Genomic DNA, 17,061 nt, shown 5'->3' with positions numbered 1-17,061 from the left:
GATTATCTCTATTGTTTGTCTATTTTCTATTTCATTGATATCTATTCTAAAATAAGCCTACCTGCAGGTAGACCACTCACCACCATTTTTATTTTTCAGACATTTATCTGAAACTTTTCCAGTCACCAAGGTAAATGGTGACTAAGCAAGTGTCACCAGTTATAGTTTGGGTGTCCTGGACGGAGCCATCTGATACAGATGATACAGATCTTGATAGAGTGTGAGACAGATACAGAGATTCCTGAAGGAGGGTACCAGGCCTATTGGGGCAATCCCACAGCAGACGTCTAAACAGAGTACTGTGGAAGCCCAGAGAAAAGAGAAAGCAGTCCCAGCAGAGTGCTTCGCGCAAACATTGGGCGGGTAACCCTATTATGTGACATATCTAGAGAAAGCAATTTAAAATAGATGACAAACACATTCCATCAGTCCCTAGAATGGGAGGTGGGGTTGTCAATCTTATCTCAATATTTCGGAAGCCTCAGAGGGTTTGGAAATGGAATAAGACAAGCAGTAACATCAAGCATTGCAGAGACTCTTGTTGACCTCAAGTTCACTGCCAGTGAGGAGGTCAGTGGCAAGGTGCTTCAAATCTTTCCTTGGAATCCGGGATGCCAATCACTTTCTGGGCAAAGAGTCTTTGGTACTCGGAAGATAAAATCCAAATTTTCCTTTGGGACAAATTTCAAAACTACCAGCTTTATTGAAACTTACCCTCTTTTTTTATCATTCTGAGTCCTTAGGTTCCAAGAGCATTGCTTAATAATTCTGTTTCTAAAAGGGCATTGCAGTGCAATGTCTCTGCTCATGGTAAAGATCAAAAGCTATCTCATCTGGAAAACATACTACTACCTGTTTCAGCAAATGCTTCTCATTCATTATCATCCTTATGAGTAATTCATTGGCAATGAGTATAATTTTTTTTTTTTTTATGAATGGCTAAATACACGCCCTCTCCTGAGGCAGGTTTTGTGCCTGTACTTATGCCGCTCCTGTTACATGAGCTTAGAATCCAGACAGCTGGATTGCTCTGGGCTGCAGTTAACAGATGGCTTCTGCGATTTTAACCGGCTTCCTTCCTCTGTGCATGTGTCTGCTGCTGACACCTGGCTTTGCTGAGGCAGGCAAGCTGCTGGTAGTACCCATGGATGGGAGCCACTGGTTTACCATGCGTCCGGTCGTGGAGAAACTTGCCCACAAAGGGCATGAGGTGGTCTTAGTCATACCAGAGGTGAATTGGTACCTGGGAAGTTCATTCAATCTTACGGTAAAGACTTATTCCACGTCTTACACTCTGGAGAATTTGAATAGTGAGTTCCAGAAGTTCTCCGATTTTCACTGGAAAACTCAGCCACGAAGTTTACTTCATATGTTGCTGAATCCGTCCAACAAAGCTTTTGACTACCTTTTTTCACATTGTAAGAGTTTGTTTGAGGACACAAAATTAGTAAAATACTTAAAAGAGAGTTCTTTTGATGCAGTGTTTCTAGATCCTTTTGATATGTGTGGCTTAATTGTAGCCAAATATCTTTCACTCCCATCCGTGGTCTTCACCAGGGGAGTCTTTTGCCATTATCTTGAAGAAAGCACTCAGTGTCCCATCGCTCTTTCTTACGTTCCTAGAGATTTCTCAGGGTTCTCTGATGTCATGACTTTCGGACAGAGACTGTGGAATCATATCCGGCACTTGGAGGAACGTTTATTTTGCCACTATTTTTTCAAAAATGTTTTAGAAATTGCCTCTGAGATTCTCCAGACAACTGTCACGGCATCTGATCTCTTCAGCCAAATATCAATTTGGTTGTTACGAAGTGACTTTGTTTTGAACTATCCCAAACCTGTGATGCCCAACATGGTCTTCATCGGTGGAATCAATTGCGCTGAGGCAAAGCCGTTGTCAAAGGTAAGTTACTTCTCCTTTAGCATATTAAGAATTAATCAGGCTTTGGACATTAAAAAAAAAAAGATTCCTGGGCTTCCCTGGTGGCGCAGCGGTTGAGAGTCCGCCTGCCGATGCAGGGGACGCGGGTTCGTGCCCCGGTCCGGGAAGATCCCACATGCCGCGGAGCGGCTGGGCCCGTGAGCCGTGGCTGCTGGGCCTGCGTGTCCGGAGCCTGTGCTCCACAGCGGGAGAGGCCACAACAGTGAGAGGCCCGCGTACCGCAAAAAAAAAAAAAAAAAAAAAAAAAGATTCCTTACTAAACTGTGATTTGTCATTTATATCCTTTGCATTTGTAATTTCTCTCCGTTGAACAAACTATTTTGTGCCAGTTCATTTAATTGTGCATCATCAAATTTTACAAAGCTGTCTTCTTTGATATGTATGTGTATACAATTGATGTAATTGTATATAACTTCCAGGCTGCATTTTTAAATCCTGTTTTGGGAAAAATACTGAAAAATACAGTAAGAAATGAAACTTCCCTTTTGTTAATCCAATGCCACCCGCTATAGGAAAATGCTTTTAGCCATTTTGTATGTATCTTTTCCAATTTTTCTTAAATTATTTAATATTATTTAATATAAGTGCATACATCTAATGTAGATTCTCACACCCACTTATTAAAATACAATCTAGTATCAGACTGGATATATTGTTCTTTACCTTGCTTTTTTTCACTTGCCAATAAATTGTGGACATCTACAGTCAGTACATACAAATCTGTCGCTCTTTTTAATGGTTGCATAAAATTCTTTACTTTGGATGTACCATACTTTATTCAACTAACCAATATTGATGGATATTGATAGCTTTTCCCATTTTTTCTTTTATAAGCGAGATTGTATTAACATTCTTCATTTCTTTACCTTCATATATGTCTATGTTTCTATGCTCTTATCTCTGTAAGCTAGAGTCCTTAGAAGTAGTGTTGCTGGGTCAAATAGCATGTGCATACTATATTTTAATGAATTCAACAAATTGCTTTCAAAATATTGAACAACCTGACACTTTGGTCAAAAGTATACAAGAGCTCTGTTTTTCTCTACCCCCTCCACCTCCAGAAGTTGTCAAAGTTTAAAATTTTTAGCAAAATAATTCTGCATAGCTGCATCAATTTTTGTTTCCTATTTTCTTAGATATACTGGCCATTTGTATTTCCTCCTTTGTGAGTTATGTTTTCACATTCTCTAATCATTTTTATAGAACTTTCTTTTTATAGCTAATTATTATGTCTCTTGAGTATTAGCAATATCAATACTTAGTTTTTTATATGTGCTGCAAATATTTTTTTCCTGGGCTGTCTTTCATCTTTCCTCATACGGGACTTTCATTTTTGGGTAGTCAAACTGGTTGACTTTTCCTTTAATGGTTTCTGGATTTCAGCTTGTTTAGATCTTTCCAAGTCTGACATATAGAAGCATTTTTTTCCGTATTATGTCTTAATATTTTAATTCCACCAATGTTAATAGTTTTATTTCTTACAATAAGAACTTTGCATGGTATAAGGATCTAACTTCATTATTTTTCCTAAATGGGTAGTCCATTATCCCAACATCATTTAATAAAAAATCCTCCTTCATTCATTGAATTGAAATGCATCATTATCATATTTTAGATTCCCATATTTATTTGCATCTGCTTTTGTACTTCCAGTCTTTCTCCACTGATTTATTTATCTATTCATGTGCCACAGCCATATTTTGATTATAGTAGCTTTGTAGTAAGTTTTAATATCTGGTAGGGCATGCCCCATACTCATTATTCTTTTTTTTCCAAGTTTTCTTAGTGATTCTTATAATTTATTCTCCTTCACAAAATTGAAAATTGTTTTATCTAGTCCAAAATATAAAAATAAACCATTAGGATTCTGTTAATATGATGTAAAATATTTTTACTCATTTGAGAAAGGGAGATTGACTAGCTATTAGTATTAGGGAAAGGAGCCCCATTGTTAGGGTCAGTAATGGTGCGGATAGGGAGTCCGAAAAGAATATTAATGAGAAATTAAGGCTATTGTCATTGAATTGATTAAGGAGAAGTAAGCTTGTGAGACTAATTAGCAGACTATGGGTTGTGGAGTTAATTCAGATTGTGTTGCTTTTTGCTAGTCAAATTAGGGGTATGAGTATAATTGTGGGGATAATAAATTTTAGCGTTGGAGGAGGTTAAGGTTTCGTACATAATCGGTGCCATAGGTATTTGATACTGTTACTAATCAGGGTAATCTGCGTGCTGCTTTGCAGGCTGCGAACACCAGCAGGATGATTGGTATTATGCTGGCTGAGGTCAAGTGTGAATTTAGGATTGTAAGGGTCGCCAGGATGAATAGGGATAATATTATGCCTTCTAGACATAGTAGTGAGGATACTAGGTGGGCTAGATATATTAGTAATCCTATAAGGGATATAGTGAAAGCTATAATAATATTTATACACACTAAAGACACTTGGTAATTATGAGTTTAGTCATAATCTAATGAGTCAAAATAATTTGTTTTGTTTTAAACTAAATACAGTTTAGTTCAGTCCACTCCAGTCCTTATTGAGCTCACTGTAGGCCAGACTAATTGCCAATAATGAGATTAAAAGTAAAACCATGGTGAGTATTGTTTTTAGATTACTTGTTTGAGTTGCTCAGGGGAGGGGCAGTAGGAGGGCAATTTCTAGGTGGAAAAGGAGGAATGTGATTGCTACTAGGAAAAATTTTATGGAAAAAGGCAGGCGGGCGAATCCTATAAGGTCAAATCCGCATTCATAAGGGCTTGTTTTCTCTGCGTACATGTTTAGCTGGGGGAGTCAGAAGGCGATGAGTACAAGCAATGAAGCCAGTGCAGTATGTGTTAATAGGGTCAGTACTAAGTTTTTTATTCTTTTTCGGGGTGTACCGAAACTAACTGATTACAAGTCAGTTGCGTTAATTAATACTATAAGAATTATGCGCCTCATCGATAGATAGATACGAAAAGGAAGAGTCATAAAACATCTACAGAATGTCAGTATCAAGCAGCGGCTTCAAAGCCAAAGTGGTGGTTGGATGTGAAGTGGAATTTTAATTGGTGCAGGAAACAAACAATAAGGAAGGTGGACACAGTGATTATGCGCAGTCCGTGGAACCCTGTGGCCAGGAAGAAGGTTGACCCATATACCCCATCTGAGATCGTACATGGGGCTTTGTAATACTATGAAGCTTGTAGGGGTGTGAAATAGACACCAAGGGCAATTGTAATAAAGAGGGCTCGGAGTATGTGCTTGCGATTTCCTTCCATAAGGCTGTGGTGGGCCCAGGTGATAGACACCCAGAGGCTAATAGCACAGAAGTGTTGAGAAGCGGCACCTCTAGGGGGTTTGGAGGGCGAATGCCTGTTGGCGCCCAGCACCCGCCTAATTTAGGGGTAGGGGCGAGGCTTGAGTGATAGAAGGCTCAAAAAAAGCCGGTAAAAAAGAGGACTTCTGAGACGATAAATAAGATTATTCCGTATCAAAGTCCCTTTTGGACGATTGGTGTGTGATGGCCCTGGAAGGTGCTTTCTCGAATAACATCTCGTCATCACTGATATATTGTTAGAGTGTTGGTTAGTAGGCCTAATATTAGTAGAATTATTGAGTTAAGTGGAATCACGTGATTAGGCCCGACGTTATGCGGAGGCTTGAAAGGGCTCCTGTAAGGGGTCAAGGACTGGGGTTTACTATGTGGTACGCATGGGTCTGGTGGGTCATTATGTGTTGTCATGCAGATATAGGCTTACTAAGAGGGTAAATACATAGGCTGGAATTATAGCAACAGCAAATTCGAGGATAGTGAGTAGGGAGAGAACAACGAATGTAATGAAAGCCGTGATGGTGTTGATGCTTATTAGCGCTAAGATTGGTCCTCCGATTAGATGTATTAATACATGACCTGCTGTAATATTGGCTGTTAATCGCACAGCTAGTGGACCGGCTGGATAAACAGGCTGATAGCTGGATAATCACTAGTGGGTGTGCCTTGTGCTAAGAAGTGGGCCAAAAATGCTTTTGTTTTGTTACGGAAACCTGTAATCACGGTGCCGGCTCATAGGGGAATGGCTGTTCCACATTTATTGAGAGCTGCAAGGTGGGTGTAAACGGGTGGGGTAGTAGTCCCAGAAGGTTGGTTGACCCAGTAAATAGAATGAGAGACATCTTTTTGCTATGCTTTTCCTATTCAGAATATAGTACTTCTCTTTACTTATTCAGATCTTGTTTTAAGTCTACCAATGAAAATTTGCATTTTTCTTTGTATGTCTTTTATTTTTTCTTATTAAAATTAATTCCTAGGCATTTTATTACCTTGGAAACTATTGTGAACAGAGTATATTTTCATTTCTATTTTGAAGTGGAAATTAAAGTATAGCTTTGCTTTTTGCACATTTATCTTGATCTAGCCATACTACTAATTACTCTTAGTAGTTTGTAAGTTTTTTTAGGTATACAATACCATCTGCAAATAATAACCTTCCATATTCATACCTCTTATTTTGTTTCACTGAAACATATACCTTCAAAACATCATTGAGTCATTAGTTCAATAACAATTATTCAATAGTTTATGAATAATGTTGAATAGTTGGTCCAGACAGTTTGAATTGGAGTTCAATCACTTGCAATTGAAAAGGTATTTTCAAATACAGGAGTAATATTCCTGGCAAATGCAGAGTCTCTAAATCCAGATGAAATGCTTATCTCACCCTATCATTTTATTAGGGAAGTACTATTGATTTTTATCTATTGATCTGGCTCCTTGTAAGGCTCAGTATGTTTTATAATATAGTCATATTCTTTCACATATTGGGGGTCTTACTTTCCCCTTCGGCTAAGGAGAGGTTACAGATGGATTATGTACTCAGTGAATATATGTTATGGACACTCTGCTTATGTAACTCCTACTACTTAGAGCATGAATCAAGTCTGGCTAGGACAGCATTTTATAAGGGCCTCTGTTCACCTTGCCTTGCCCACTGGGGACCCCTGGATCCTCACATAGCTGAGGAAGTTTCACCCAGACTGGGTACACACACACACACACAGATGATAATGTTGGATTTATTTAGCATGACTGAATGCAAGAAAACGAGAATCAAAATATTGGTTGGGCTGTAGAATGTACAGCCTTGTATAAAGCACCCCATTTTTATGAGGAAATTTTTTTGGAATAAAAATAATTAAGCACTTATCATCATACATGTGCTAAAAGTGAATTTAAGTGTTTTTGGAGCAGAGAACATATTATTTTGTTTGTGTAAATTCAAGATGTTATATCAGGCAAACTTTATGTAAAGGGCCAGAAAGTCAATGTTTTAGATTTTTCATGCCAATAAATACCCCAGCTCTGACACTTAGCAGTGACATCACCTTGGGTAAGAACCACTGTTTCTAAATAGTTTAAATAGGGATAAAATAGTAGCACCACACACAGCTCTTTTCCAGATCAGAAACGATAATGCATGTAGAGTGCCAGATGTGTGGCAAAGAATCAGTGACAGCTGTAACTGCCATAACTGCGTGGTGCTAGGTATTTCCCAGTACGATTATTTCCAACCTTCACAATATTAACAGTAACGATGAGATCAGGCTCTTTTCAAAACAACATGATCAGATGTCAATATTCTCCTCTTGTTGGGAGCCTCCTATGAATTATTTAACCCTCAGATGGATAGAGTCCCCTTAGGGGGAGTTTAGAAATTAAATATAACAAAAGCCAACATGGGTTGACATTGTTATTAGCCCCATTTTGCAGATAATGAAACTGAGGCACAGAGAGGTTGAGTGAGTTGCCCATGGTCACAGCTCTGGTAAGTGGGGAAGGCAGGATTCCAATGCAGACATTCTTTTTTTAAAAAAATTACAACATAATTCACCCTTTTAAAATATACAACCAATGGTCTTTAGTATATTCGAAGGTATGAATAATCATCATCGTTGTCTAATTCTAGGTCACTTCCTCACTCCAAAAGGACACCCCATGTCCCTTGGCAGTCACTCCCCCTCTTCTCCAGCCCCTGGCAACCACTAATCTACTTTTTGTCTCTGTGGATTTGCCTGTTCCAGATACAGTAAGTCCCCTACATTCAAATGAGCTCCTTTTTGAGAGCGTATTCATAAGTCCAAATTGTTCATAAGTCCAACATAGTTAGCCTGGGTACCCAACTAACACAATCGGCTATATAGTACTGTACTGTAATAGGTTTATAATACTTTTCACACAAATAATACATAAAAAACAAACACAAAAAATAAAGAAAAAAATTTTAATCTTATATAGTACCTTGAAAGTACAGTAGTACAGTACAACAGCTGGCATACAGGGGTGGGCATCGAGTGAACAGGCAAGAAGAGTTACTGACTAGAGGAGGGAGAGGAGGTGGGAGATGGTAGAGCTGAAGGGTCGTCAGCAATAGGAGATGGAGGGCCAGATGCAATTTCACTCACTCACATCCTGGGTTTGAAATAAAGATACTGTACTACTGTACTTTATACAGTACTGTACAGTAAAGTACACAAAAGCACAACCACTTGTAGAGGATACATGCATGTGACAACATACGCCAGACACATGAACTAACTTACGTGACTGGACATGCAAACGCACGTTCTCATCTTTGAAAGTTCGCAACTTGAAGGTTCGTATGTAGGTTCTTCTGTATTTCAGAAGAATGGAATCGTACAATACATGGTTCTTTGTGACTGCCTTCTTTCATTTACTTTTCAGGGTTCATTCATTTTGTAGAATGGATTGGTATTTCCCTCCTTTTTATGGCTGAATAATATTCCTTTCTATGGGTATACATATCTATTCATCTGTTCATCAGGTGATGGACATTTGGGCTGTTTTCACTATTTTAGCTATTACGACTAATGCTGCTATGAACATTCATGTCCAATGAGTCCAGACATAGAGCTTTCAGAGGCCAAGGGCCTAACCTTTCCCCTAACTGCCTACCTGTGCAGACTGGAAACTCTTGGGAAGCACCCTGCCTGTGACCTTTGCGGAAGTTATATGCAGTGAAATTTGCCCAGGGTGGGCTTGACTAACATCTCATGGTCTCTGATCTCTCAGTGGACATGACATTTGTTGGCTTTGTGGTGCTACAGAATAACATGCAGTTGGCTTTTTTTTGTTATTTAGCATAAAAAGTCCTTCATTGAACAGATATCCATTTAAAAAAAATTTTATTAGAGTAGTTGATTTACAATGTTGTGTTACTTTCTGCTGTACAGCAAAATGAATCAGTTATACATATACATATATCCACTCTTTTTTAGATTTCTTTCCAATATAGGTCATTACAGAGTCTTGGGTAGAGTCCCCTGTGCTATATAGTAGGTTTTTATTAGTTACCTATTTTACATACAGTGGAGTGGATATGTCAATCCCACTCTCCCAATTTATCCCTGCCCCTTTTCTCCCTCCCCGGTAACCATAAGATTGTTTTCTACATCTGTGACTATTTTTGTTTTATAAATAAGTTCATTTGTACCATTTTTTTAGATTCCACATATAAGCAATATCATATGATATTTGTCCTCCTCTGTCTGACTTCACTTAGTATGACAATGTCTAGGTCCATGCATGTTGCTGCAAATGGCATTATTTCGTTCTATTTTTATGGCTGAGTAATATTCCATTGTACATATGTACCATACCTTCTTTATCCATTCCTCTGTTGGTGAACATTAGGTTGCTTCCATGACCTGGCTATTGTAAATAATGCTGCAGTGAACATTGGGGTGCATGTATCTTTTCGAATTATGGTTTTCTTCAGATATATGCCCAAGAGTGGGATTGCTGGATCATATGGTAGCTCTATTTTTAGTTTCTTAAGGAACCTCTATACTGTTCTCCATAGTGGCTGTTACCACTTTACATTCCCACCAACAGTGTAGAAAGGGTTCCCTTTTCTCCACACCCTCTCCAGCATTTATTGTTTGTAGATTTTTTTTTCTACATCTTTATTGGAGTATAATTGCTTTACAATGGTGTGTTAGTTTCTGCTGTACAACAAAGTGAATCAGCTATATGTATACATATATCCCCATATCCCCTCCCTCTTGAGCCTCCCTCCCACCCTCCCTGTCCCACCCCTCTAGGTCGTCACAAAGCATCGAGCTGTCCTATGCAGCAGCTTCCCGCTAGCCATCCATTTTACCTTTGGTAGTGTATACATGTCAGTGCTACTCTCTCACTTCATCCCAGCTTCCCCTTCCCCCACTGTGTCCGCAAGTTCCTCCTCTATGTCTGCATCTTTATTCCTGCCCTGCCACTAGGTTCATCAGTACCGTTTTTTAGATTCCATATATATGTGTTAGCATACGGTATTTGTTTTTCTCTTTCTGACTTACTTCACTCTGTATGACAGACTCTAGGTCCATCCACTTCACTACAAATAACTCAATTTCATTTCTTTTCATGGCTGAGTAATATTCCATTGTATATATGTGCCACATCTTCTTTATCCATTCATCTGTCAATGGACACTTAGTTTGCTTCCATGTCCTGGCTATTGTAAATAGAGCTGCAGTGAACATTGGTGTACATGACTCTTTTTGAATTATGGTTTTCTCAGGGTATATGCCCAGTAGGGGTATTGCTGGGTCATATGGTAGCTCTATTTTTAGTTTTTTATGCAACCTCCATACTATTCTCCATAGTGGCTGTATCAGTTTACGTTCCCACCAACAGTGCAAGAGGGTTCCCTTTCCTCCACACCCTCTCCAGCATTTATTGTTTGTATATTTTTTGATGATGGCCATTCTGACCGGTGTGAGGTGAATTAAATTAATTAATTAATTATTTTTAAAAATTTATTTATTTTGTTTATTTATTTTTGGCTGTGTTGGGTCTTCGTTGCTGCATGCGGGCTTTCTCTAGTTGTGGTAAGCAAGGGCTACTCTTCGTTACGGTGCACGGGCTTCTCATTGCGGTGGCTTCTCTTGTTGTGGAACATGGGCTCTAGGCGCACGGCCTTCAGTAGTTGTGGCACGTGGGCTCACTAGTTGTGGCTCACGGGCTCCAGAGCACAGGTCCAGCAGTTGTGGTGCACGGGCTTAGTTGCTCTGCGGCATGTGGGATCTTCTGGGATCAGGGATCGAACCCGTGTTCCCTGCATTGGCAGGCGGATTCTCAACCACTGAGCCACCAGGGAAGCTCGAGGTGAATTTTAAATGTCAATAAGTATTAAAAATTTACTCCCCTCCAGCAATGTATAAGTATACCCTTTTCTTCAAATTCTTGCTCACACTTATCTTCAGACTTTAGGTTTTTGCCAGTCCAATAGGTGAAAAATATCTCAAGGTTATCTTAATTTGCATTTCCCTCATTAACTGTTTATCTTTTTTAAAAAAATTAAGTTGTTTGACCAGTGAAGAAGAGAGCTGGAGCTGACCTCCCTCAATGAATATAACTGATGCAACCTCTGATTATATTAGCTCTTTGGGTAACCCCACCATATTCTTGACTCAGTGAATTTGTTGGAAGGCTTTTCGTTGCTTGCAATTTTATTGGCTCAAATACTGGGAAAAATCTCAGGGTATACTGATGACACCAGGACCCATTTTTCACCTTTAATTCTTGTATCTGCTTCTGATGATATCCTTCTGGGTGTCATGATACCCAAGCACCTGGGGCTCTAGCCAGAGTCCTTTTCCCAGGATTCCTAGTAAAGTTCTTCTGCCTCACTGGGTCTCATTAAGTGACACGTCCATCTCTGCACGAATCACTGTGGCCGAAGGGATGAGATGTGCTAATCGGTTGAGGCCTAGGTCACATGTTCTATCCCAGAGCAGCTCACGTGGAGCCTCACCTGAAGTCCAGGGGAGGTCTCTGGGATGAGTCACTTCCTAATGACTTTCCACACTGGACAAATGAAAGATGTTTACAATTTAGATGTCAGGTGTTTCATTGCTAGTTTATCTTATAAATCTATTATCATATAGATTTCTCTGTGTCCTAATCTGAGTTTATTTTAGGAAAATGTGGGTAGGTACTAAATAGGAATATCCCCAGGAAAGGATGATGTGTCAGCTTTTAAGGCAATCATTTGGGGCTTATAAGCGTTTTGTATTTGAAGTCTTTGATCTTTGTTCTCTTTTAGGTAATTTTTCCCTATTGTGATACTCGTAGATATTTTTAAATTTAAACTTGAAATTTAAAAAATTCCCCAGCAAGTGAAAGAAATGCTATTAGCTATGCGTATTTTTCTTTCTCTATCTTTTTTTTTTAAGGGCAGCCGTCTCCTTTTTAAATTATTATTATTTATTATTATTTGGCTGCACCACGTGGCATGTGGGATCTTATTTCCCTGACCAGGGGTCAAACCCAAGCCCCCTGCAGTGGAAGCGCAGTCTTTTAACCACTGGACCTCCAGGGAAGTCCGGTATTTTTCTATTAATGTTTCTTAGAATATATAGGTCTTTCCATGGTAGATTTTGGTCTTTATCAGTTCTGGAAAGTTTTATTCTTTTGCCATTGCATTGTATATTTTCAATTTATCCTATTTTTAAAACAATTAATGCTATTGAGGTATTATTTACATATAATAAAAGGCACCATTTTAACTGTACATTTCTGAGTTATAATTTTATATACCCATGTAACTGTCACCACAGTCAACATATGGGACACTTCCATCACTCCAGTAACTGGCCTTGTGTTCTATCCCAGTCAACCAACACTTTCCCTAGACCTTAGGCAACCAGTGATCTGGTATCTGTCACTGAGATTAGAATAATCTTTAATAGAGTTTCATCTGAATGGAATTATACAAATATGAATGGAAAAAAGCTGCTATGAATATTTGACTACGTGTGTTTATGTGAGTAAATCGTTTTGTATTTCTTGGGTAAATACTTAGAAGCAGGATTGCTGGGTCGTATGGTAGGTGTATGTAAACTTTATAAGGAACAGCCAAACTGCTTTTTAAAGTAATTGTACTAAAAAATAAAAATAAAGTAATTGTACTATTTTACATTCCTGCCTCTGCATTCTTGCTGACACTTGCTATTATCAGTTTTTTATATCTTAACCACTCTTGTGGCTGCGTAGTAGAATTTCATTGTGACTTTAATTTTCATTTCTTTCTTTCTTTCCTTCCTTCCTTATTTTTTGGTCACACCACACGGCTTGTGGTATCTCAGTTCCCGGACCAGGGATTGAACCTGGGCCACAGCAGTGAAAGCGCTGAATCCTAACCACTAGGCCACCAAGGGACTCCCTAATTTGCATTTCTTTATGACTGCTGCTGATGAACGTCTTTTCATGTGCTTACTGATCACATGCATATCTTTAAAAAGAAAAGTGTCCCTTCAAATCTTCTGCTCATTTTTATTGGGGTAGTTGCCTTCTTATTTTTGAGCTGTAAGAGTTCTTTATATGCTCTGGATACAAGTCCTTTGTCAGATACATGTTTTGCTGATGTTTTCTCCTGGTGTGTGGTTTATATAATATTTTTAAAATAATGTCTTTCAAAGAGCACACGTTTTAAATTTTGATAAAATCCGACTAATCAATTTTTTAATAGTTTGTACTTTTTGTGTCCTAAGAAATCTTCGCCTACCCTAAGGTATGAAGATTTGGTCCTATGTTTTCTTCAAAACGTTTAAATAGTTTTAGTTTCTCTGTTTAGGTTTATGGGAGTGGCAGTGGGGAATACCATCTCTCAGGGGTCAGGCTCGAGAGATGTCGTTTTCTATTTCTGGCCTTTTTTGGGGTGACCTCACCCACACCCCTGGCTTCAATCACCACCATATCCTGATGGTTCCAAGTCCATCTGTGCAATCCAGGCCCCTCCTCTGCTCCAGATCCGTGAAGCCAACTAGCTTGGACATAACCTCCTGGTGTTTCACAGGCACAAGGAACACAGGCTCCTCCCTCCCCACAGCCCTGCTTCTCCCCAGGGCCCGCATCTCTGTGAAGGTACCACCATCCTCCCAGGGGTCCAGCTTTCCCCAGGGGCTCCAAGTACAAGAAGTGCAAGTAGAGATCAGATGACACCAACGTCTAAGTAAAATGCCACTGCATTAATGTAGAATGGGAGAGAGCCCCTTAATGGGACAAGAACAGTCTCACTCCTCTGCAGGTGTGTTCCTGCCCTCACCCCAATACTCACAGATATTTTAATTGGTTTGGGGGAATAGCTCAGGGGCTGAAATATTTCACCCATAGCTAAGAACCCCTTTCTATTGCCCAGTCTACGCACAACGTCCAGATCCAGACCATCCTCCCCTGGGCAGTGTGGGATGCCCTCTGCGGCCCTGTCCCTGCCTTCTCTGGACCCGTCCTTCCTGCGCTGTCCTCTGTGAGTGCCCCCTAGCAGATGCTTCCTCTGCTGCCTCTCACATCTGTTCTGTCTCCAGTGCTTCTGTAACCTTGATTCAGCCCCTCACCTCACACAAACAGCCTCTGAATATGACACCTGGGGTCCAGGTTGACCCCTCTGAACTATTCCCTACTTCTTTGCAAAAGGGACTTTTAAAAAACACAAACTTGGCCAGGCCACAACAACTTTAGTTGTTGCCCGGGACTTCGGGATGAATCTCAAGCCCCCAGCTTGTGGTCCCCAGTTATAGGTTGAATTGTGGCCCCCTCGAAAAAGATACGTTGTAATCCTAACCCTTAGCACCTCAGAATACGAGCTTATTTGGACACTGTGTTTACAGAGGTAGTCGGGTTAATGAGGTCATTTGGGTTGACCCCAATCCCATATGACCAGTGTCCTTATGAAAAGAGATTTAGCCACAGAGACAGACATGCACAGAAGGAAGATAATGTAAAGACACCCGAGGGAAGACGGGAAGAGTGATGCCCCTATAAGCCAAGAAGACAAGGTTGCAGGCAAATACCAGAAGCTGGAAGAGGCGAGGAAAGGTTCTCCTTCAGAGCCTTCAGAGGGAGCGTGGCCTTGCTGACACTTTGATTTGGACCGTGCCCTCAGAATGTGAGACAATAAATTTCTGCTGTTCTAAGTCACCCAGTTTTGGGCAGTTCGTTACAGCAGCCCTAGAGGTGAATACAGCCCTCTCCGTTTTCAGCCTCCATCTTCCCGCGCTTGTATGCTTCGTGAGTTTCCCAAGGTGTACAGTCCTCTTACTGTTAGGAATGCTTCCTGCCATGTCCATGCCTCTGTGCAGGTGGGGCCCATCAAAGCACCAAATATGACTTGCCCTCTTGCAAAAAGCCATAAAAATTGGTGTTGGGAAAGGCAGCCTCATGCACGCAGTGTTTTGGCCCTCACTTGGCGGCATAAGAATGGGCCCTGGCTTAGAACTCTTCCTTACCAAGAGCCTATGCCGGGCTTATCACCTTGTGCGGGAGTGTCTTTCCCTGTTTCAGTTTAGTGACTGCCCTTTTGTCTTTGTTTGAAGTGTGTGCATCTTATGGCACTTGGCCAACTCTACTGTTATATCTGTCCTCCTCGGAGAGGGGATGGAGTCTTTCCACTGCGGCACAGGGGGGATGCATGTAGGCAAATTGCCTTGCATCAGGCATCATGGGAGACGGACTGGCCATGGCAGACTGATGCCCAGTGTTGGAGCTGAACTTGCTCTGTATCTTCTCTGCATAAGTAAAGTGTTGTCCCATCCAGTGCGTGACTGCACCGTGTTCTTCTTGGCGACTCAGATACCGACATGCAGTGGGCAAAGGTGTTTGTACTTCTATTCCTGGTGGCTGGCATAGTGATGATCTTTGCTATTCTCCATGTAGTTGGTGTCCTGCTCTGGGATTGGTGACCAGTGCCCGGTAATCTGCTTGACAGATATGATAGGATATAAGCTGGGAGTAGAGGTCAGAAACTGAGCCTTGGGGGAAAACCTGCAGTTATGTGGCTGGGACAGAAAAAGAGAGCATAGATGTGGCTGTTGGAGGGGAAATAAGAGAATCAGGACCATGGACGCACAGCTTCCAAGGATGATGCAGGGTTGCCAAGGAAACACACCACAGCTTGGTGGAGACATTAGGGGCTTGTCAAGTCCACTGCCCCAGGGTGATGCCGGCTCCCTGGGGGTGATGGGCTGACTGACGTGCTGGCTACTTTCTGGCCACATGGGCACAAGTGGGTTGTGGATAGTCTCCCTGTTGAGAGGTAGGAGCTGGTGCATCGGGCAAGGGCAGAGTTGGAGAGGTGGGTGCTATCATGAGCAGGGAAACTCTCCTCTGGCTCTTGGCCACCCTGGGGCTCCCATGCCATCTGCTGTCTCCTTCATCCCTTTCAACCTCCACTGCTTTGGCTTGCTCTCCAGTGCCTGCAGATAGCCTTTCAAAAAGAAGTATTTCCCGGGAATTCCCTGGTGGTCCAATGGTTAGGACCTGGAGCTCCCACTGCTGGGGCAGAGTTTGATCCCCAGTCAATCCCACAAGCCGTGTGGCAGGGGCAAAAAAAAAAATTTCCCAAGGGATTATAATCATTATGTGTGGGAGCATTGGACTGATAGGAGCTACTCCTACCGGAAGCCAGAAATGCTTCTAGGTGAATTTAAAAATATATATATTTTTGGTCATATTACAAATCCCAGGGAGATTTTGCTTGGCCTGCCATTACATCTACAGCTTAAATGGGGGCAAAATCAAGAGTGTTGCAATGTTAAATCTTCCCACGCAGGATGTTGTATGCCTCTTCATTTATTTTATTCTAGTCTAGATTGATATCTCTACCTGGAGCAGAGAAAACACCACCACCCTTTCCAATCCCCGAAGTGCACTGTGTATCCTTACTTGGCTTATAGCATCTGTATTAGGTTGAGTGGCAAAGCACGGCAGCTGATCACAGTGAGGAAAGCCAGAATGTTGCCCTGGATACTCACTGACAGGTGTCCATTGCAGTTAGAGCCAGACCAGTAACAGGGGCTACTGAGTTCTTAGCAAATGAAGGTGATACAACTCTCCTAACTTGCTGCTTCTGCCACCAGATAGGGTGTCGCTAGATTCCCTGGTGGCTGGAAACCCAAACAGCAGCTTCTCTTGCTAACAACACTGACAGCAGCTGCAGCAGCAAAAACAGACTTGAAGTCCCACCCTCCCGGCGGCCCTGCTCCCTTCCCTAGCATATCCTTATACCCTGAAAGTAGCACGTGAGCAGCCTTGATCCTACACTCTCAAGAAATTCTGCA

General features: G+C 41.1%; 1 protein-coding gene across 1 annotated transcript in view; it reads left to right on the top strand.

Moving 5' to 3' along the window:
• Positions 1-1,048: 1,048 nt before the first annotated feature.
• LOC309824751 (UDP-glucuronosyltransferase 1A3-like) overlaps positions 1,049-17,061 on the top strand; it is a gene marked incomplete at its 5' end in the record, with an annotated part of 63,215 nt that continues 47,202 nt past the window's right edge. The window contains one exon of the mRNA XM_082657898.1: positions 1,049-1,903. Coding sequence (XP_082514024.1) covers positions 1,049-1,903 — 855 coding nt within the window. The remainder of the gene's footprint in view (positions 1,904-17,061) is intronic.

This window comes from Grampus griseus (assembly GCF_964374135.1).
Source record: "Grampus griseus genome assembly, chromosome: 7".
Classification (NCBI taxonomy): domain Eukaryota; kingdom Metazoa; phylum Chordata; class Mammalia; order Artiodactyla; family Delphinidae; genus Grampus; species Grampus griseus.
This window is presented reverse-complemented; position numbering and strand designations above follow the sequence as displayed.